Source organism: Lasiodiplodia theobromae (assembly GCF_012971845.1).
Source record: "Lasiodiplodia theobromae strain AM2As chromosome Unknown scaffold_27, whole genome shotgun sequence".
NCBI classification, from domain to species: Eukaryota; Fungi; Ascomycota; class Dothideomycetes; order Botryosphaeriales; family Botryosphaeriaceae; genus Lasiodiplodia; species Lasiodiplodia theobromae.
Window position 1 is genome coordinate 12,386 of NW_023336477.1, and position 21,442 is coordinate 33,827.

Consider the following 21,442-nt stretch of genomic DNA (forward strand, 5'->3'; position numbering starts at 1 on the left):
CAAGTCCACCTAAGCCAGCCACCCGCTGATGAGGCATTCTTGGAAGGATTTGGCGCAACCTTTTACAGACTGCGGCCTTTGTGTTGTTCACCATGAGGCCACTTCTCGTGCGGTGGCGTACTGGCCGCGCAAGCGGCCTTTCCGAGACCCGCGATATGCACACAGCCTGCATTTGTACTACAGGCCGGACTTCGGGTCACTTACAGGGGTAAATGGAGTCTTTGAAGGTGCGGTTTTGGGGATAGTTGTAGATTGAGAAACTGCCTAAGCTCTACCTGTATACGCCGGAACACAGAAACAAATGAAAATCCAGAACTTTCGAAATGCCCAACAATGCTAAACGGGTGTGCAAAGGATTCACTTCTGGGAAGTACGACGGGGTATTTTGAACGATGGTGCCGAGTAACAGGACAAGTAAGCAAAGGGAATGCCACGCGCTATGCTAAAGATAACAAACAATAGGGAGCTCGTGCAAACATTTAAAGAGACATAGACATATCGTTACACTGAGACTGTTCAACGTCAGCCATGGAAAGCGTCAAGATCGTGGGCGCGGCTTACCATGGGGCGGGCGAACGTGAAGCCAGCACAGGGCGCTGGTAGTCCTTTACTCAATTTTGCAGCGATAGCAGCGTGCGTGATCGCACGAAATACACGAAGCATAAAGAGAAGTCATGTAAGGTCCACTTCCGCATTGGCAACAGTAAAATGTCGTCTCGCCGTCAACGGGAGGGGCTGCCGAAGGGGCCGGTTCCCCAACGTGCGAGCCAGCATGGTTGCTGGAGCCATGAATAGCGAGACTTGAGTGGCTGATAGGGGGCGGAAGGCGGACGTTGGGCGAAGTCAGGTCGGTTGTAGAGGAGTTGGGGCTGACGCCGCCAGCACGGTAGAATGAGAAGGAGCTGCTGCCAGAGGCTTTTGGTGTGGAGCTGGTTAGCCGTTGTTCCGAAAGCTGTGACAAAGGAAAAGTCGAAGAAGTATAAGAAAATTCGCCGTTGCAAAAGGCCGGCTTGCAATGGTCGGCACCGAAGTGGTGTCCGCATTCGATGCAGGCGGCATAGAGCGAACACGCCCATGGTCCTTGTCCGCATTGACAACAATAGAAAGCGTTAGGCGTAAGAAAATTTATGTTACCTGGAACCGTAGGAGTAGGCGCTTCAGCAGTAGGAGCGGTGACGGGGTGGTTGTAGCACATTTTGAACGAGTTGTTCTGAAGGATCGTTATCAGTGAGTGAAGGTAGAGTAGACCCAGCGTTAATCATACTGTCGGGATGTTGAATGATCCTTGGTGTAGTATGTTGGGTTGGGTGGACAGGATGAATGCTTTGACAGAGGCTGTGGTGTTGAAGGGTGCTTTGACTGTGGGATTGGTGGTAGAGCTGTGATGATGATGGACGGAAACAGGAGCAGCAGGGTGGCGAATATATACACCCTTTGGCTGGCGTAGTGGCTGTGACTTGAGAGCGACAACTGTATACCAAGTCTGCCGCGCCCTGCGTAAGACGGGGCGGAGAGGACGAAGGCTTCGCCTATACCGCCCGTTATGAGTCTTGGAGGGTACCAGATGCGGCCTCTAGGGGCGAAGAATGCCTTCCGAGAACTGGTGTCGGCGACGTCCGAGCCACTCCCGTTGCCCAGAGGGTGAAGAAAGTGGGAGCCTTCAGTGGGGGGCTACGCAAAAGAAAGCGGTAAGATCACATTACCGGGGGGTGAGGAAGAAGGCAACCATGTGTGCAGGGCATCGAAGATGCATTCTAGAAAACCTAAGGAACATTTTGGGCTGTAAGTAGTACCGCCAGAGTGGCTGGGTAGCTAAGCCAAGGCACAAGAGGATGGAGACGGGGGGCCGAGGCACTTGTGCATGCCGACGGCCAGTACAAGGGGCCCGTGAGAGCCACCATGGTTGGATGGTATCTGTGGAGAATAGAACCAGTGGGGGTCCTTGTATCAAAGATGAGACGGTGACAGGTCTTTAGAAAGGCGGGACCTGGCTGACACGCATGAGGCCGCACTCGGGAGTGGCAAAGTGGATTGTTTCTCGAACTGGTAGGATTGAAAGGTTGAACAGTCTAGAGACGAAACAAATGGCCCGAGCGGGGGCTGGGGGAGAGCCGCTCCGCTGAACAGCTGAGATACGTCTCGATGTCGAGCCCGTGTTTGCACCTGTTTACGAGCTACGGGATCTGCGTAGATAATCGTCAGTCAATACCTAGTCCACCTGAATCGGCTTCGAGTTCCCGAAGGATTAGTTATTTGTAGCCTAGGCCAAAGCAGAGCCGCACAAACCGACGAGTAGGAAGAATCACCAAGTCAACACATAGGATAGCGGAAGTAAAGATAATCGTATTGAACAAGGTATGACTCTGATAGACTTGCAATTGACCGAACTGTGACACATCGTCTGGTGTCCTTGGGCTCGAAAAAACACTACAAAGGAAAGTGGAGAACAACCACAAACCACCAATCAGGGCTAACCGGCGAAGCAGGGGTGTTGCAGACGAGACGGAGGAGAGCAGGGAATAGGAGCTTCTCACCGGCAGAAGCGCTGCACGAGAGAGCCTTGCATCAACCTGGGGGATTGGCGGGCTTAGCCTTGCCGGCCGGCTGGTTGAACCAGTCCCCTGGGGCGGCCTCATGGCGAGCCTCAGCTGTCGCCAAGGCTGAGGCATCCAGTGTCTTGACACCTCAGCGGCCGCTGCGTTGCATAGCCTCTTCCATTTTTCAAGAGCATGCCGGTCGAGAGGTGCATTGCCTGACATGAGCCTTGTAGTAAAGAGAAACGGTCGTTAAGCGAGATGTGGAGACCAGACAGATCTCTCGCTACCCCTGCTGCCTGCTTACAACGGTGTGGGAGGCAGGGAGAATAGAGGCCGAACGAGGGTCGACAGGACGAGGGGCCAATGGGCGGACTGGGAAGACGTGGGCCGCTCAGAGGGCTGAGAAGGTCGAAGGAAGAACGAAATGGTGATCAGGCGGCTCATGCGCGTAGGCAGAAATGCGCTAGTGCGTACGGGACCGCCGACGGGGATTCTGCGATTGGATGGGCATGGTCAACATCGAAGGCATACACCTCCGGGCTATGAGAAGGAGCGGTGAACTCGAGCTCTTTTATAAACGCAGGCTCAGCCTTGCCGTCTGCGAGCTCCCAGAAGCTTTACACGACATTCCTTGACGATCGGGAGAGAAACAGAGTTATGTGTGGTACATTGGGCCCTAGTGTTCAGCAAGGACGCCCCATCGGGCGTCCTGGCGTCGAGACTCCCTTGGCCGTTTGAATCGCCGGAATCATGGCCAATGGAAGGCAGCGAGTGAGAACAGAGACACAGGAAGGCTGAGGCTCTGCTCGCAGAGCTAAAACGCAGATGGTCACCGGTGGGCCGGGCGACAAGGCCCCGTGAGAGGCAGCAGCGGCTAAAGAAAGAGAACAGGCAGCAGGCTACGAGGATCGGACGACCGAGATATCGAAGCAGCTTACAAAGAGATGCGGCTGAGGTTTTGACGTGGCCTGGGGCAACCCCACCCATGGCAGACGTGCTTCCCCACCCTTCTGCCGAGAGCGCGGCGTCGTGCGTCACCCACAGCTCTGCCGATAGCATTCCCAAAGCAGCCTGGACTGCAGCTCTTCGATCCAGACACGGTCTTAAAAGCAACCTTGTGCGCGAGTCCTGTGTGTCCTTGCGTCTGTGGCCAGACAGGACTGCACTGATGAAGCGGGGCAGCGGAAGATGCGACTTTGGGGGCCAGAGGGCGCCCAGCGCGCGGCTGTCCATCGCCGGCTTGCAGATCCCGTGTGTTCTGCAGCCCGCAGTTAGCAATTGACTGCGCGGAAAATGCTGGCGCTCACAGACGGTGTCGACGGCTTGGTGAGACGGCGACACAGAGAGAGGTGAGGTTGGTCGAGCCGGGGCCACACAGCTGCGCAGTCGCACGCTGCACAGAGCAGGGAAGGAGCTTCTCCAGCCTTTCACATGCCGCAGACCGCGACGAATGACGTGCCTCCCAACGCGCCTCCGCCCTCGCCGTTCAACAATGCCGCGTCCGTCGCCTCTATCGTCGTTCGTCGATACCTAGCCGTCCATCATCTGCAAGCGCGCCGCTTTATCAGGAAACGCCATCGCAAGGACGCGACGATGGCCGGTGCCTCCTCCTGATCATTTCCGCAGCGCCCGCATCTCCGCGCACCTCCTGTGTTACCCACCACCTGCACCACATTGGCCGCGACTCGCGCGCCATCCGACAGCCTCCCGACATCATGCCTCAGGTCCCATTCATTGGACGGCTGCACCCGTTGCAGTACGTCTACCTCCTCGGCAGCTTCGTCCTGATCGCTCTCGAGGCGTTCATTCGCATAATCACCCTTGCGCTCCCCGGTCCTATCATCCACCTGTTCTACCGCGCGTCGCGCAGGTCCTTCAACTACCTGTCGTCGCCGCAAGGTCGTCGCTCGCGCAACAAGAAGAAGGGTCTCGTCACCTCCATCGCCCAGGCCGCCGATTTTGTCGAACTCGCCGAGCTCTTCGGGTACTACGCCGAGGAGCACATCGTACAGACCGGAGATGGATATCTGCTGGGATTGCATAGATTGGCGTATAGACGCGGAGAGGAGGACCAGAGAGTGAACCACGGGCCGAACAGCATCCAAAAGCGCGTCGTCTACCTGCACCATGGCTTGATGATGAACAGCGAGGTCTGGCTGTGCCTGACCGAGAAGGAGAGATGTCTTCCGTTCATGCTCGTTGAGCGCGGCTACGATGTGTGGCTTGGCAACAACAGAGGCAACAAGTACTCGAAGAAGTCAACCAGAGACGCTCCCACCGACAACCGCTTCTGGAACTTTTCCATGGACCAGTTCGCTTTCCACGACATTCCGGATTCCATCGATTACATTCTCTCTACTACCGGCCAGGAGTCGCTTTCTTATGTCGGATTCTCGCAGGGAACCGCTCAGGCCTTCGCTGCTCTGTCGATTCACCCGACGCTGAATGAGAAGGTCAATGTCTTTGTCGCTCTTGCACCCGCCATGTCTCCCAAGGGCATGAGCAGCGGCATTGTCGATACGCTCGTTAAGTCCTCTCCCGACGTTCTTTTCCTGGCCTTCGGACGGCGCGCTATCCTTACCAGCACGACCATGTGGCAGAGCATTCTCTACCCGCCAATCTTTGTACGGCTGATCGACGGTTCGCTCTCATTTCTGTTTGGCTGGACGGCGAAGAACATCTCTGCGCATCAAAAACTCGCCGCGTATCCGCATCTCTACTCGTTCTCCAGCGTCAAGACGGTTGTGCATTGGTTCCAGATCATCCGGAACGGCACCTTCCAGATGTACGATGACGAAATGCAGGCTCCCATGAGGATCTCAAACGACGCAAAATACTACAAGGTCCCCAAGTTCCCAACGCGCAACATCAAGACGCCTATTGTGCTCGTCTATGGTGGAAGCGATAGTTTGGTTGACATCAACATCATGCTCAAGGAACTGCCCAGGCATACAGTAGCTGAGGAGATTCCTCACTACGAGCATCTCGACTTCCTGTGGGCTAACAATGTTGAGGAGCTTGTCTTCCCACACGTCTACGCCGCTCTCGATAAATACGCCGGCCCTGGTAGCAGTCCGAAGCTCGGTCCCTATAAAATCCACACGCCGTCTAACACCGTCCAGATCCATCCAACGGCCTCCTTATCAGATGACGATGAGAGCCCCCGGTCCACACGCAAAATCTCCGAAAACGTGCCCTCTGGAGCATCATCAGCTCCAGCTAGCGGCACGCAATCGTCACCCTTTCTCGAACCTCGCAAGCATCAAACCTCAACACTTGGTTCCCCCGTTCAGCTCAGAGGTTCTGGAGGCTCTTTCCGGCCGCAGCGCGTCGCGTCAGCTCCTCTCGGTGGCTCGCTGGAGCGAAGACCTCCGTCTGAAGGAGGCTCGCATATCGAATCGCACATGTCTCACAAGTCAGATGCATCGCGTCCAGAGGGCTGGTGGAGTTCAGACGAGGTTGGGGGGACGGACTCGAGTCCCCCGCCTCCTGCCACAAGCCCCGGCCGTGGGAGTTTCAGCAGCTTAATAAGCCAAGGCAAGCCCGAGACGAAGTTTGGCTCGAAGGGAATCACTCTTGGTGCGGGAAAAGCGGTAGGAGGTCTGGTCAGCGGAAGCGGGACAGGGACGGTCGGAACAGTCGGAGGAGAATCAAGTTCAAAAAAGAAGGGGAGCAAGAAGAAGAAGTAGTAAGGGGGTCTCGCTCGCAAAATGAAGGGGAGAACGTGGCAGACCAGGCCTCCGATAAACGTACCACGAAAAAAAGGCAAGCCGGAACGGAGAGCTCAGACGAGCACGAAGAGGAAACCAAGGGAAAAGGCGTTGCCCAAGGAGTTGAGAGTTTCTGGATTTGAGTGTCGATCTTTTGCGTTTGTGGACCGGCAGCCTTCAGTCATGCGATGAGGGCTGCGTGAACATGACTGGCTATATTCATATTTATTTTTGCTCTACGTTCATTGTAATATATTCAAGCAACAGTACTCATTTCGGTATAGTCTTCGGCTATATAGACCATCTTTGGAACAGACAAGAGGCCGTCGCCGGCTTATTCTTACTCGATTCATCGCTTCTTACTCAGTATGGGACTGCTTATGCGAATCATCTAGAAAGAGTAATAAATGTCTTTCATGAAAGGACAGGTATGATGGTATTATTTTCGTCCGCTGATGGATGGTGGTACATTAGTAAGCTTAGCGCTTGAAGCTCCGAGGCCGACGACCGGCGATAGCTTCCTTGAGCTCCGGTAACACGAGGAAATTGAACAACGCTTACACGATCAACTGCTTTGAAATCGACCAGCGATCCACACAATGCCATCGGCTATGTTTTACCCAAGGCGACCAGAGGCAGCGATTGAGCTCGGGTCCGAGCAATCGGAACCCCTTTGATCCCAGACGTCATGGGTGCCCTCTAAGGCTCACCACTCAACTCTCACGTCCCTCTCATCCATAAAGCCTGGGTTCCCCTCCCTCCGTTCGTGGAGATGTTTTCTCGCACAGTTCCCCGCCTTTTCCACGCCTCCCGCACCGCGTTCCATCCAGCAATCATACCACCAACCATCATGTCTCGTCCATCTGGCCTCATCGCAAACAAGGGCATCGAGCTCCTCACGTTCGGCACGCCCAATGGACACAAAGCGAGCATACTCCTGGAGGAGCTGAAGGCGAAGTACGGGCTGGAGTACACGGTGCAGAGCATCAACATCATGGAGAACATCCAGAAGGAGCCGTGGTTCACCAAGCTTGGACCGAACGGACGCATCCCTGTGATTGTGGACCACGACAATGACAGCTTCCCCGTGCAAGAGGGTGCCGGTATGTGACCAGCAATTGGCTTTGCGTTGCTTGTGCTGCGGGGTCGTCGTAGATCCTTCAGGGAAAATCCCATCTGCTAATCAGCTCGTGTGAATCTGACAGCCATCCTGGCGTATCTGACGCGCCACTACGACCCTAAGCACGAATTCACCTTTGAGGACCCGAAGGATCTGTCGCGCGCTGAGCAATGGGTGGCATGGCAGGTATGCTACTACCCCTCTCTCTCACTCAGCACATCTACTGGATCTCAGACACTTTCTAACACCGCATGCAGCACGGCGGCGTCGGCCCCATGCAAGGCCAAGCCAACCACTTCTACCGCATGGCGAAAGAGCGCATCCCCTACCCGACGCAGCGCTACGTGGGCGAGACGGAGCGCCTGTACGGCATCCTCGACGCGCACCTGGCGGACCGCGACTTCCTGGTCGGGCCGGGCCGCGGCAAGTACAGTATCGCCGACATCGCCAACTTCAGCTGGGTCAACGTGTGCTATTTCGGCGGCATCGACCTGGAGCAGTTTCCGAACCTGTACAAGTGGTGGGAGCGCGTCGAGGCGCGGCCCGCCGTGCGCGCGGGCACCAACGTGCCGTCCGAGAGCAGGCTGGTCAACCGCGAGTACAAGAAGCGGATGGAGACGGACGAGGAGTTCAGGCAGGCCGAGGAGAAGCTGGCGGAGATTGCGAGGCAGGCGAAGGAGCAGTACGGGTACAAATACAGCTCGCCTTGAGTGAGTGGGCAGATCAGGAAGACGCGCGCGGAAAGGCGCGCGGGCTATGAATAGTAATGCATGTCTCGAGTATCCACTTTCGGAAGTCGGCAGCGGAGAATGTGGTGTTTATTTTTTGCGCTTGAAGGCTGCATGCGGGCGATCGAGCAATGTTGTCGCGGTCGTCGTACGGCGAGGCGCTGGGGATATTGGGCGCTTAGTCGGTGGTGGAGCTGCGCGCTTCCGACTTGAGCCGCAGACCCTCCCCCGCGCGATCGCTGGGCCGCTCAGAGCCAATCGTGCAGCCGAAACGCGACGGTCCCGCAACAAGTGGCCGCTCGAGGATGATGAAACAATCAAAGCGAGAGATGGAGTGTGCGCGGAGATGCAGGCAGCTGTCGCACGCACAGCGCGAAGACGAGGCGACGATCTGTCAGCGAGGGCTGGTGGCCAATCGTTCCTGGCTGGCGATCTTGACTGAAGCTGCAGGGACCATGACGTGTGGGCTGGCCAGCGCCTCGCCCGAAAGCCTCTCGCCCACGAGAGCCACCATTCCACGCTCGCCAGTTTCAGGAATGCGCGCTGCGTGCTGCTATAAGAGCTGGCCTCGTTGCACGCCCACTGCCGCTTGCCCTCCCAACCACCGTCACTCCAACTTTCCCTTCTCCAACGCAAACCGCAGCTCCGATCCGTGATCGTTGCTGCTTCCCTCGCTGTCGCATCACACCAACCGCGCCGAGGAGCGTCAATCCCCCATTGACTGGGTTGTTTCCTTGTTTCCGCCACTCGTCTTCTTTATCCACCAATAATTTCTAAACCGAAGAAGCTTGTTTCTTTGTCGCCTCAGACAAGCCCACAAACACTTTGTTCCTGACCTTTGTCCGCCCGAGACAAGTATAAGGTCACTGCCAGCCAGCCGCCAACTTTTGGTCGCCTGATTCAGAAATCTTGGACATCCTCCAACACCACACACACATTGAGGTCTTGAAGACTCTGTGCTGTAAGTCACTCCCGCGCCACACGAGCACGCATAGAAAAAAACGGCGGTATCCAGCGCATCCCCCCAGTTCGCCGGATCGAACAGCGCACTGCACAAGTCATCATCGTATACGCATCACAAGATCGAAACCATGCTAACAGCCGTCAAGCTCGGCCGCGAAGCATACTCCATCTACACCGACCACAAAACCCACCAACAATACAAACACACCCACCGCCCGCAGTACCCTCTGCACAACGTCCCTCTCTCCCCTACCGGCGGCTTCGCAAAACACTTTGAGACCCCCAAGCACGACCGACACCCCCAAACACCGCGCAACCACTACTACCACCACCGCGACCGCGACACTACCACCACCACAACAACACCCGACAAACGCGCCACGATGATGACCCTCAACCAACTCTCGGGCTACTCGCACCACGGCGGGCTGCCGGGCCTCCTCGCCCGCGTCTTCCTGCGCTTCCTGCAATTCGTGCTCGCCCTCACCGTGTGCGGGCTCTACGGCGTCGACCTCGACGCGGCGCGCAAGGCGGGCGCGTACGCCGACAGCAAGTGGGTGTACGCCGAGGTGGTCGCGGGCTTCGCGGCCGTCACGTGCCTCGTGTATTTCCTGCCCATGGTCAAGAGCCTGTTCTTCTTCGCGTGGGACTGGGTGCTGTTTATCCTGTGGGTCGTCGTGTTCGGGATTTTCGGCCGCATGTACATCAATGAGGCGCCTGAGTACGATGCCGGTATCCGCCGCATGAAGCATGCGGTGTGGGTCGATCTGACGAATATGCTGTTGTGGTTTATTACCGCGACGTATGGCACGGTTATGTGGTGGATGAACAGGGGTGGTTTGAGTATGAGGAAGAGTGTGGTTTAGAGGATAGAAAGGCGACACACGATCGCGGGGTTCTGAATGCGTTTGCATGGGGTGAGGAAGGGTTGGGGAAAAGGCGGTTGGGACATTGGCTGCTGGTTCGGCTTTTTTGCTTTATTACGATTGCATGAGCGATGAGAGAGCGAGAGATATCTCTGGAACGATTCTTTCCCCCCACCTGATGGGGTCTGTTTCCTTACTGTACTAAGACATCTGTGCATGATACCATATACTATTTTCCATTGGCGCCGCCTGGCGCTGAAAGTAACAATTTGGCCACCCGTTTTTTTTTTTTTGTTGTTGTGAGTGATATGTTGTCCCATGAGCAGTACCTGACTAAGCTTGTCGTCAAAAATAGTGGGGTTTAGAACAAAGGGTAAGTTTACTTCAGCAGTTTTCTTTGTGAGAACGACACTCGGCTTATGTGGGCAGTGAAAGCTATGATCTGGACGTGAATGCACAATGAGTTATTCGAGATTCACATCCTGATAATCGCTTCAACTCCTCATGACATGAAGTGAATCTCTTCCTTCCATATTGAAATATAAACTGTGATTGCGGAGATTGTTAGTTAAATGACTTTGAGCTCTTGATGCGAATCTCTTCTGGATGCTCCGTAAAATCTTCTTATGGAATACTTGAAGCTTTTCACTGGATACAAACGTCACGGCCATGTCCTCGCTTCCCTGCACTCGTTACGCTTGTCTCGGGTCTCGGGATTAGCTAGTATGGCCCGCAGGTACGAGAAGTGTCGATACATAAGCCGCTCAGTCAGCCATTCTAGCATGCTAGTCACGCTCGAAGAGGTGGTGCTTGGTTAAATGAGAGCCTGAAGGTTTACGTAAGGCAGTCCAAGTTTCCATCCGTCCTCTGTGGGTGATAAAGAGGTCGAAGGTTCGAAAACGGGCTAGGAAAGACAAAAAAGACGGTCCCAAAGAGTCTTTCTGAGCTTAACCCGCATGTAGCGGGGTTCAGTTTTGCCCCCTTTTTTTTGTCTCTCACTTTTTGCATCACTGTATGGAAAGTAGCTCCAGCTGCTCCCACAAGCCCAATTTAACAATTTTCGTATCTATATACTACGCATTAATCATTTCAGCCCTGTATCAACATCATTAAATAAAAGCAAGAACCCCACCACCCATCACCCCTCCCTCACAGCCCCCCACACCCCCTCATTATCCACCGCCCCCACCGCCTCATTCTTCAGATAGCAGTTCCCGCCGCTAACGTTGTCGCCCACGTACGCCACCGCCTCGCAGCCGTCGGCGCCCACGCACGCCGCTAAGCACGCCGCGAAGTCAGCGACATACGTGACGCCGATCTGGCCCGCTTGGTAGTCCTTGCCGCAGCGGATGGTAAAGGCGGTGCCGGACGCGGTGGCCCAGGTGGCGCCGTCGGCGTCCGGGCAGGCGAGGACGGTTGGCGTGGGGGTGGGAGTAGTAGAGGTGGATGGTGTTGTTGGCGTTGTTGTTGTCGGGGTTGTGGACGAGGAGGCGGGGGCCGATGTGGAGGAGGAGGAGGCTGGGGCTGAGGTCGAGGATGCCGGAGGTGCCGCAGTGGTGCTGGACGACGATGAAGGCGGGTCCGGGCTGAGGTCGGCGCAGGTGTCGGACAGGTCTGCGGAGCTCTTGAAACTGTCGGTCGCGCCGCTGGCTAGCTTGACGTCGAAGCGGGTGGAGTCGAGCTGGGCGGCCGTCAGGGTGTAGCTGGCGGAGTAGAGATCGTACGGGCCGATGGATGCGCCCTTCGTCATGGAGACGGTGGACGCGGTCAGGACGGGCAGGACGGAGCGCGAGTTCGGGACGCCGTAGGTGACGTTAAGCGTTGGTGCGGAGGAGGCGGTGCTGCGGACCGCGGCGGTGATGGTCATTAGTGTGCCGCTGAGGCAGCTCTGCGGGCTTTGGAAGATGATGCTGTTTTGGAGGGGGAAGCTGTTGCCATTGTTGTCGTGGAGCTCGGTCTCGCCGGATGTCAGGGTGATGAGGACGTTGAAGGATGATATCGAGGAGTCTGAGGGGATGTTTGCGGAGACGCCGTAGAACTACTTGCACGTCAGTGGAATGCCAGGTTGAAAAAGGAGGAGGAGGAGCTGCTGCAATCGAAGCATACCTCGAAAGTGTCGTCGAAACCAGCCGCGGACCCTGACGACTCAGTGTCCAGAGTTCCACCATCGCCTCCCTCCCGGTCCTTATACACCAATTGAACTTTCTCGATCTGACTGGCCGCGCGCTCCGTAGTCCTAACACGGATATCGCCCGTCACTTTAATAGACTCACCTCCATCCAACAGCGTCAACTGCATACCGCTCGGCTTGACATCATACACAGCAATCGGATCACCAAGCGTCACCCCACTCGGCACGACCTCAATCATCTTCTGCAGCACCGTCGCACACACGCTGCTAAACGTCTCCGGATCCGCCATCGCCCTGACCGTCGCATTCCCATCCGCCGCAAACACCCTGGCATCCGAATTCCTCCCATTCGTCGTCGACCTCCCCACCACCAGCGCATTCTGCGTCGTATTCGCCAGGTACTCCGTCACGACCTTGTTATCAAACGCATCCGTCGTATCGAACCTGACCACATCATCCGCCACGCTCCCCGCCGGCACGATCTCCGGATTCGCATCCGCATGCACCCCGCCCAACGTATGCCCGCACGCCACCAGCTGAATCATCTCCGTCGTGCTAAACCCCGTCCGCAAAAACTGATTCTGAAACGTCCCCACCGAGTTCTGCGGCAGCGGCACGCCCTGCGGTCCCGCCGCCCTCGCATCCACCCTCCCCGTCCTGACCGCGACGACAGGCCCGCCGCACGCCCTGACCGCGGCGTAGACCCCCAGCGCGATGACGTCGGCCATCGATGACCGGCTGCTCAGGAACGGCGCGTACGCCGCCAGCGTCGTGTTGAACGCCGGCCCCAGGTTCTCGCCCGACCGCGTCTCGTACGCGATCGACGCGTCCAGCCCGCCCACGCCGGTGTACACGCTGCCCGGCGCCATGTCGTGGAAGGCGGTGCGGATCCATTCCGCGGCTTGCACGCGGCCTGGGTCGCCGGTCGAGGAGACGCCGCAGGGGAGGATGGGCGCGGGGAAGGCGCGCGAGCGGTGGCCGCTGGTTAGGAACATGATGTCTTCGAGTTCGTCTTGGGGGGAGGGCCATGTTGGTGCGGCGAGGACGGTGGGGAGGAGGAGAAGGATGGTGGTGGTGGTGACCCAGGCGAGGGTCAGGCAGGGATGTTTTTTTGCCATTGGGGACCAGGGCAATTGGGGGAGGAAGGGTACGAGGGGAACGACAGGATGGAATCACGGCCAGCGAGCGGCGTGCTGGTGAACGACAGAGAAGAAGGGAAAAGAGGCGGGCAGAGCACGATAATGCATGGTGAGGGGAATATTTTGCGGACGTTTGCGAGCATATATTGCAATAAAATCCTACCTCGTATGCCTGCTCCTTCGTGGCGGGATCTAGATATGCATGTCCGGCAAACCGACTTGTTGCGTGCAGCAGGGGCATCGGGATGTGCAGGGTACGGCAAGCCACAACGGCCCCGTTTCTGCTCAAGAGGTGCGAGAGGGTTGCGGGCCACACGGCTCGACCTCTCCTAATCGGGAAGGACGGCCTAAGAATAATGTCTTGGCTTGCATTAGAATCGATAAAGCGCGAGACTAGACGAGCCAAGCACCTCGTATGCGCGTCTTCGTTAGAAAATCAGCCGCGTTTCCTGCGATTGTAAAAGAGAATACAAGAGGCAGAAGATGATGAAAAGTTTGGGTTCGGGAGGCAAGAGAAAGCATCCCTCAAGCTACTAAGCTTAAACATGTAAGAGTGGAGATCCTGACAAGGTTCTGTTGCCAATTTGTTTTTGCGAGGGGCCTGGGTCCTGCAGAAAAAAAAGTCGATAAGCCGTGCGGCGTGGCAGCCTGGCCCCCCGGCGGACGTCGCCCGCTGAACCAATCAATACCATCCGTTTACCAAGATGCTGACCTCCGGATGTGCCCTCAAGGTTCACCAAAAGGAAATGCCGATAAGCCGGGCCGCATAAGGCTGAGGCTCTGGCGTGATGCTGTCGGCACTTTTGCCCAAGGAAAAATAAAGGAAATGCCGAGTCCATGCATTTGCTCATTCCTCGACCCCTCGGCCCTTTGCTTGCGAGTACTCGTTATCTCCGCTTCTCGAACGCCACACCGAGCTGTAGACGAACGCCATGCAGGGCCTCCTGCCAATCACTCCGGCAGCGTCGTCCACAGACGCACCGCATCGGTCGCTGATTTTGGCATGCTACGAATGCATTCGGGTAGCCCCCACGGCATCTGCGCTGTCGAATGCGATGCCTCTTTGGCAAGCGAGGGGCTTTGCCCTTTTGAGGAACCCTCGCCGACCACGCAGAAGCTGGAAGCAGACTCGTGGGATGAGCACGAGTGGCAGGACGACGAATCGTCATCTTCCGTGTAGATGGTCGTGAAGGAAAGATTGGGTGGCGCGCTGGGCGCGGGAGTGAGCAATCTGGCGGGCGGCGTCGAATCTTCTCCGGGCACCGTGGCGGTGTTGTTCGATACGCCTTCAGGGATTTCGAACACCCGCTTCTCGTTGAAATGCTCCTGCTTTGCCTGCGTGTCTGACTGTGCGGCCTCCTTCGAGTGTGATGAATGAGCACCGCAGCTCGGAAAAGGACATTGACCACCCTCGTGCAGCTCGGCGATTGTAAAGGTTTCCTTTTTGGGCTTCATGATGGGTCCCAGCAAGAGCCAGTCTTTCCAGGAGTACTTTGCGCGACGGAGGTAGGCCTTCACCGGTGCGATCTGGAACGATTGTCTCCTGGATGAAGGGGGCTTCTGCTCTCTTTCGCCAAGAATCAGACTGTCAAGTGCTTTTCTCATCTGCGCGTACTCCGCGGCAAAATCCTGTGGCGACCCAGAATCCCCAGACTTCTGAACCACCTTCAGCTGCTGCAGTAGCTCTTCGAGATAGATTATGCACTTGTCAAGTTCCGACGAAGAACGCGGAATCAAGTTATCGTCCTGTGCTGGGTCGGGGGACATGGGTCTTCCCTCCTTCAGTGTGTCCAAATCAGGCCGCCAATTCATCGAATCCCAAGGGTGTTCTGTGTGGGGAAGACAGATCTCGACAGTCTCCATGGTCAAGCGGGCGTCGCGGGAAGCTCTGGCTGCACTGCCCAAGTCTATGAAAGAAGTGACTCGTCTGTTCTCCGTCAGTTCCAGTCAGTTTCCTCTCGATCAGCACCTCTGGGATTCGTCACTTACCGTTCCACCGGCGAATAGTTCGACAGGTCGCCAAAGAGAACTTTTTCGTATTCTACGACGCATGCAGCAACGTCATCCAGGCGATGCTGAATTCCTCGCAGATCTCGCGCGTCCGGCGTTCCTGAGCCGCATTGCGAAGCCTTCTCAAGAACCGAGCGGAGCAGTACCAGCGCACTGTGCAAGCAATCGACCTTGGCGCAAATCTCCTCGACACTCATATGCCGGAATGGCCACGGAGGCTTCTCGTCTTTGGCTCGTTCCAGGCAAGTGTTTAGCTCGGAATACAGACTCCAGCAAGCTTCGACCAGCTCCTTCGTCGTGGCGAAAGCTTCGTTCTTCCAGAGCGTCCGAGTTAATGGGTTCGAAAAGAAGTCGTTCAATGCGTTGATGGCGAAGGCCACAAAGGCGGTTTTCTCCCAGATGTGCATGACGAGCTTGTCCTTGAGGCTGTTGTCATCGTCGCTGCAATAGCTGTACCAACCATTGACGACGGCAATGCTCATGTCGGCCACCTGCTTCGCCGATACATCATTGTCGAGCCGGAGAGGCATGGTCGGACGTCGTTGGTGAAAAATGTTGGTGGCCGAGAAACTTGTCTGTGAAGGGGGCGCTGAGTCGAGGCTTGTAGGCCGAGTTAAGTCTCAATCGGATTCAGGGGAGCTGAAAAAAAAGTGACGCCGACGACTGCAAGGGTCGTTCAATTTCCTACACGCAGCTTCGCCTGTCTCAGCCCTGAGGTCTCACGCCGTATGCGAGGTTGACTGAGGGCGGAGGGCCTTGTGCGACGAACGGATGCTGTGCGACCAGCGCGAAAGGAACACTTCATTTCTTTCCTTGCCGCATTTAATTAAGAACTACTTCATCCACATCTTCAAGGCGACACACATGGGACGAAAAAAAGAAAACATGCTCGAACAAAACAAAGAAAGTTCACACAAATGAGACTGTCGTGCAGACCAGACAAGCGACCCCGGACTATTTTCGCAAACCCCTCAATCCCTGAGCCCCCACGAGTTCCCCATCTCCACGTCGGTCCGCTCGCCCTGCTTCCGCTGCTCGCTCTTGATCTCGACCTCGACCTCGACCACCACCCGGTCCGCGTGATCCTTGGCCATGTTCCGCATGATGTACTCCTCGCTTCCGGTATCGTTCAGACTCTCATCTTCATGATGATGCTTCCCGCCCGACCCGAACAGTCCCGCTACCCCAGAGCTGCCTTCCGCACGACTCCTGCTGTACCGATGCTTGCTGCGCTGCCCGTACGCGCCCGACAGCGACGACGGATCACCACCGCCGCCGCCCGTGATCGTCGTCGCCTCGCCGCGCGTACTCGCCTTCCACGGCTCGATGCTCCAAAACCTCCTCAAAAACAGCGGTCGCAGCATCGGCGCGTTGACGCAGACGAGCGCGACGATGGTCTCGCGCACGCCCCACAAATTAATCGTCGTCGTGCTCGGATTACTCCCAAGCGTGATAACAATACGAATAACAGCGGCCGCGATCACGAAGACGCCGGTCAGCAGGAACGCCGCGATGATCAGCTTCTGCCGCCCCGGCACCTGCAGCCGCCAGAGGAGGGGCAGTGGGACGGAGAGGAGGGCCAGGTCCGTCGCGATGTTGAAGGACGAGACGACGCCGATGTTTTGGGTGCGGAAGGTGCATTGCAGGCCGGGCGACGGGTGCACCTGCCAGTTGTGGTTGAAGGGGCGGCAGCCGAGGAAGATGGTCAGGAGGACCCCGATGTAGGTGAGGACGCAGGCGGCGCTGAGGTAGCTGACTAGCCGTTGTTGCCAGAGGCCGAAGGTGAGGCGGCGGCTGTGAACGTGGTTAGAGGTGGAGGGGAAGAAGGGGGGAGGCTTCGGCGTACTAGAAGAAGATCATTGTTCCTTTCATGGACCAGATGAGGGCCGAGTAGGAGAACCAGGCTACGAGCTCGTACTTGGATCCCTTGGAGACGTCGTGGAGCTGGGAGCTCGACATCGCCGCGAACTGCTCTTCGGTAAAGTCGACATTGGTGCCGTAGTGGTCTGTTTGATGGGGGGGTCCTCGTCAGCGATACGTCAAAGGGAATGTGGGATGCGGGTAAGTGTGTTGGTGGTGCGTACAAGCTTTGTCGACGACGACCGCGTCTACGGTGTAGAAGACCCATGCGGATATGGCGAAGTAGTCATCGCCTGACAGGTTCGTGATGCCTACCGTGCGTAGGCGCACGATGAATCGCATGGCGAATATGATGCATCCGAAGACGTACAGGCCCCATATTTCTGGCAAAAACTGACAAAGTTCAGCAGGAAACTCAATCTCGAGCTTCTCGATAGACTCCTCACCTGTGGTATGTTTTCAGCCGCACCCATCCTGCACTCTCATCCAGAAGCTAATCTCGAAGTTTCCGAAGGAGCTTCTCAACCACGGGTCGATCTTGCAGGAAGGGAGAAAAAGTAAAGAGGCAGCAGCAAGAGTATATGCGGAGGATCTGCCGCCAGGTACAGTTATCAAGTACTAGTGGCAGGAGGGTCGCTAATCGCAGCCCACAATCAGGGCCGCGACAGCTCTGCCGCATCATCTGCCCATTATCCTTTCAGCTACGCCCTCACGACTCGGACGCATCCGTGAGGCGCATCCTTGATATGGGCCTAATGAGGAGGATATCGACCAATCAGGCGAGCCTGCGCTTTTTGGGGCGTCAGCGTTGGGCCTCACGCCTTAGCTCCCGCGTGGTCACCACCCGGCTGTGCAGCCAATGGGAACAGGTGCCAGGCGTCGGGTTTGTGCGGGGTGGCGGGCAGTAGTCGCAGCGCCACGCCCGTCGCTAGATCGACACAGGCTACCCGGATTTACTTCCGCCAGAAGATGAAACCGAATCGTCACCAGGCTATTCCTGGACGCCACGGGCTCTGTTATCGTCGCCGTAGGCTGAAGACAGCATGGGCGCGGTTTGACCATGGTTTCCGGCCCAAGGCGTGCATCGGCAAGTGCGGAATGGCCTGATTTTAATGCGAACCCTCTTGCGTGAAGGGTGTATCCTGGCTGCCCGCTTTCGCCAGATGCAGGAACGAGTGCTAGAATCCATGCAGGGGCAAAAGTCTAAAACACCTAAACACGGCTGACGATGTGGCCGAAGACGATCTTCATTGTGGAGACACGGCAGATGACTGTTGAGCAGTCACAGACAGGCGGCACGGCACTTGAAAGCTGACGAAGCACGCAGAGTCAACACCAAGCCGGGTAATTACATGAATCGAGGACGCCATCTGAAGGATTGGTTTCCTGGTCAGAAAAGTCTTCAGACGTCTTTTGCTAATGCGCCTTAGGTCAGTGGCTGGAGGAGTATGCCGATCGGTGCGTGCAAAGCCGTCATTTCACCCTCTCTACCTACTGAGCATCTTTTGGCCTCTTCTCTGAATTAGCAGTCTCACCGAAATAGTACATGTTTGGAGCTTCCCGCGTCTAGTGCAAGGCGGTGCAGTGGCTCGAAAGGCTAATCACGGCCCGAGTGTAAGCTACAGCGGGCACTACTGGCGCCTGTCACCTCGCCGCACCAACGGGGATGATGACAGTAGTGCTACCGGAATACGATCTTGCATCATTCGTGATGCGCTCCAGGGTCCGGTGAAAGACCAATGAAAGAGTGCAGGCCTGCTGGGGGGCACGGTCGACGGATGTAATATACACAAGTCACACTGAAATCTTAAACCTGTTCTGCAAGTGGAACATACAATCTGAAGAAAGCACGCTGCACTACTGCCTGTTCATTGGCTGCGAGCGTCACTTCCCGGGCGCCACCGAGATTACACCGCGTGCGGTCACAAATCCATTGGCGACCCCGATCAACAACAACCGTGTCCCCGTACTCATCCCCGCAACTCATCACCTCCCCCACAAACGTTGTTCCAGCCGCTTCCGACTTACTCGTGCAATCGCTCGTCCACCCATGTACAAGGTTTTGCATGAACGCCTTATGCAAGGGGGTCCGTCCGCACTGCCGCGTGTAAAACTCTGTTAGCGAGCCACAGCAAAAATGTTACTCACCACCAATTGCGCGCAAAACCGTCCTTCCCACCCACACAACCTGTTTGTGTAACCGCTCCGCTGCCTATATTCCTGCCGGATTAGGTCATTTTCGGGGATTCGGCCTCACCATGCCTCCGAACTCCACCACGAAACGCTCGCAGAGAGCCTACATGGCCTCTGCTATCCCCGAGACGCCTCGCAATAGCTGGAGCCGATAAGATCCAATCAGCCAGTGCCAATGACCTCTCCCGCAATCAGCTGGAACCGGAGACCTCGCCTTAGTTGAAGATGATCACCAGGAGCCGATGACTTCCCCGAATCAGCCCGAGCCTCACAAAGCAAGCCACCGGAGATGTTCGTAAGCTATTTATCGCCGCTGCTAGGTCTTTTGGGCAGTCGGCATGCCGGACGGCAACCCAACACGCGGCCCAACTGCCGGACCCACAAGCTCCTGATGAGGCTCCTGGAGGCGATTCTGGGCCGATCTCTCTCTACCAAATACGCCGCAAAATCCTTGCCGGTGGCCTAGTATCGTGCTTACTGCCGTGGTGCCTCAGCAATCGCCACAGTCGCGCCAGATGAGGTCTGGGCCCTCACTCGCCAGCCTCCTCCAGGCGCCGCAGCGAGCGAGGCCATCGATCTGGACTGTTCGGCGCCTGCTTCTGGTGGTGACCTCCGCAGCAGCCCGCCGCCGCCTGTCTTCAGCGAGGACCAGCCGCTTGAGAAGCCCCACCAGGCGGTATCTCCGGTATTCGCCTGCCGGCCCTGGTGTTGTTGATCCTCTTGAAATATGGTATCTGGCTTAAGATCGCCGCCAAAATGGATAGCCGCTCATTTTACATGAACACGCATGTAGACGTCTCTTGCGGCTTTGGCTCGAGTGTTGAAGTGCACATCCACTGGTAGAGCAGTCTTCTTGTCGCGGCTGCAGAGCAAGAGTACTTCTTTGAAAATGTCCTGAGGAATGAGAAGGATTCGAAACTGGAGGCCGAGGCCTCGCCCATTTCTTCAACCCTTTCAGTCAACCGGGCCGTTTATCCATATCCAAATGGATTCAACTGACTTTAGCAATGAATTGGATTCTATCACAGGAGATAGATGCATTTACCCACATCCGGGATCATTTCGCGAAGTGCACAATACTAATGCCGATCAGTGCGCTGCCCTGGTAAGCGACGACCCGGACAGTGGCAAGGCGATCGACATGATGCCCTACACTCGTGCCGCAGAGCCAAGGCGGCCAAGGGCCCTTACCGTCACATCGTCCTCATGGTGGAGCCTCACCTCATCGACAGCTTCATCAACGACTGGATAAACTACTTTTCCGAGTCCGGCCTCGTTGTCCGTAAATTCCACGGTTACAAGGCGGGGAGAGCAAACGACGCAAGCCGAAAGTACTGGATTTCGACCATGCAGCTCGCGATCGGCCCTCCTGTCCGATGGGAACTCCAAGGACGACCCAGATGGCCTCCACTCCGAGAACCCGGCAACGGCAATGACCGTCATCTTGACCACATACTCGACGTGGGCGAACCGGGTCTTATTCAACATCTCGAAGTCGAAGAATGAAATTGTGAAGCGGACACGGAAGATGTACAGCCTGGAGCAAGAGCGCCAGTCGAAGACGGAGGAAGAAAGCGGCGAGGGTGAAGGGGAAGAAGACGAGAATGTAGCGTCCATGTCCCCCACGGCACTGGTGCACTGCGGACGAAGTTGCACCCCACAGGGCCTACACCATAGAGATTTCCGGGACCGCCCACAGCCAGGAGATGTACGGCCTGGTACTCACAACCCATGCTCTTATTTCTTCGTGCAATCGTTCCACCACCTATCGTCATTCCGTTTTAGACGATCTTCGTGGTGTTGACCTTCAAGATGCCACCAAAACCGACCAAGAAGCGCGCCCAGCAGGCGTCTAAGGCCTCCGCCACGCCCAAGCGACCGCGCAAGGCTCCGCGAGGCCATATGACAGCTACCCAGCTGGTTCGTGAGGTCCTCTTGAACGATTCTTCGCTGCCGCCGCCGCCGCCGCCGCCGCCGACATCCTCACAGCTGGATATGCCGCCGCCTGCGGGCTTTGGGTCGCAAGATACGACCCAAGATGTGACCCAACCACCTAATCTGGAAGCTCCTGGGGCTCATGGGGGGGTCCTCCTGGACCAGAATCTACTGCCAAATACGCAACAGAACGTCGCCGCCGGGCCTCATCCGCTTTAGGTGACGGTTTAGGGCCCAAGAAGAAAACAGA

The 21,442-nt window shown here is 56.6% G+C and overlaps 6 protein-coding genes across 6 annotated transcripts; 3 read left to right on the top strand and 3 right to left on the bottom strand.

Moving 5' to 3' along the window:
- Window positions 1–4,252: 4,252 nt before the first annotated feature.
- On the top strand, window positions 4,253–6,226 carry LTHEOB_8434 (Alpha beta hydrolase fold protein; the record flags this gene model as incomplete). Its single annotated transcript, XM_035517911.1, has 1 exon — window positions 4,253–6,226. The coding sequence occupies one exon, from the start codon at window positions 4,253–4,255 to the stop codon at window positions 6,224–6,226; it is 1,974 nt and encodes a 657-aa protein (XP_035370140.1).
- An 871-nt stretch (window positions 6,227–7,097) lies between these two features.
- Window positions 7,098–8,077, top strand: LTHEOB_8435 (Glutathione s-transferase; the record flags this gene model as incomplete). The annotated part of the gene is made up of 3 exons (XM_035517912.1): window positions 7,098–7,350; window positions 7,453–7,553; window positions 7,625–8,077. The coding sequence occupies 3 exons, from the start codon at window positions 7,098–7,100 to the stop codon at window positions 8,075–8,077; spliced, it is 807 nt and encodes a 268-aa protein (XP_035370141.1).
- Window positions 8,078–9,186: 1,109 nt separating this feature from the next.
- Window positions 9,187–9,924, top strand: LTHEOB_8436 (uncharacterized protein; the record flags this gene model as incomplete). The annotated part of the gene is made up of 1 exon (XM_035517913.1): window positions 9,187–9,924. The coding sequence occupies one exon, from the start codon at window positions 9,187–9,189 to the stop codon at window positions 9,922–9,924; it is 738 nt and encodes a 245-aa protein (XP_035370142.1).
- A 1,138-nt stretch (window positions 9,925–11,062) lies between these two features.
- On the bottom strand, window positions 11,063–13,173 carry LTHEOB_8437 (WSC domain containing protein; the record flags this gene model as incomplete). The annotated part of the gene is made up of 2 exons (XM_035517914.1): window positions 11,063–11,962; window positions 12,031–13,173. The coding sequence occupies 2 exons, from the start codon at window positions 13,171–13,173 to the stop codon at window positions 11,063–11,065; spliced, it is 2,043 nt and encodes a 680-aa protein (XP_035370143.1).
- Window positions 13,174–14,145: 972 nt separating this feature from the next.
- LTHEOB_8438 (Mg2+ transporter zinc transport protein) lies at window positions 14,146–15,734 on the bottom strand (the record flags this gene model as incomplete). Its single annotated transcript, XM_035517915.1, has 2 exons — window positions 14,146–15,121; window positions 15,184–15,734. The coding sequence occupies 2 exons, from the start codon at window positions 15,732–15,734 to the stop codon at window positions 14,146–14,148; spliced, it is 1,527 nt and encodes a 508-aa protein (XP_035370144.1).
- A 441-nt stretch (window positions 15,735–16,175) lies between these two features.
- Window positions 16,176–17,406, bottom strand: LTHEOB_8439 (Mg2+ transporter zinc transport protein; the record flags this gene model as incomplete). The annotated part of the gene is made up of 3 exons (XM_035517916.1): window positions 16,176–16,998; window positions 17,051–17,210; window positions 17,289–17,406. 3 exons carry the CDS (start codon window positions 17,404–17,406, stop codon window positions 16,176–16,178), a joined length of 1,101 nt encoding a protein of 366 aa, XP_035370145.1.
- Window positions 17,407–21,442: the final 4,036 nt, after the last annotated feature.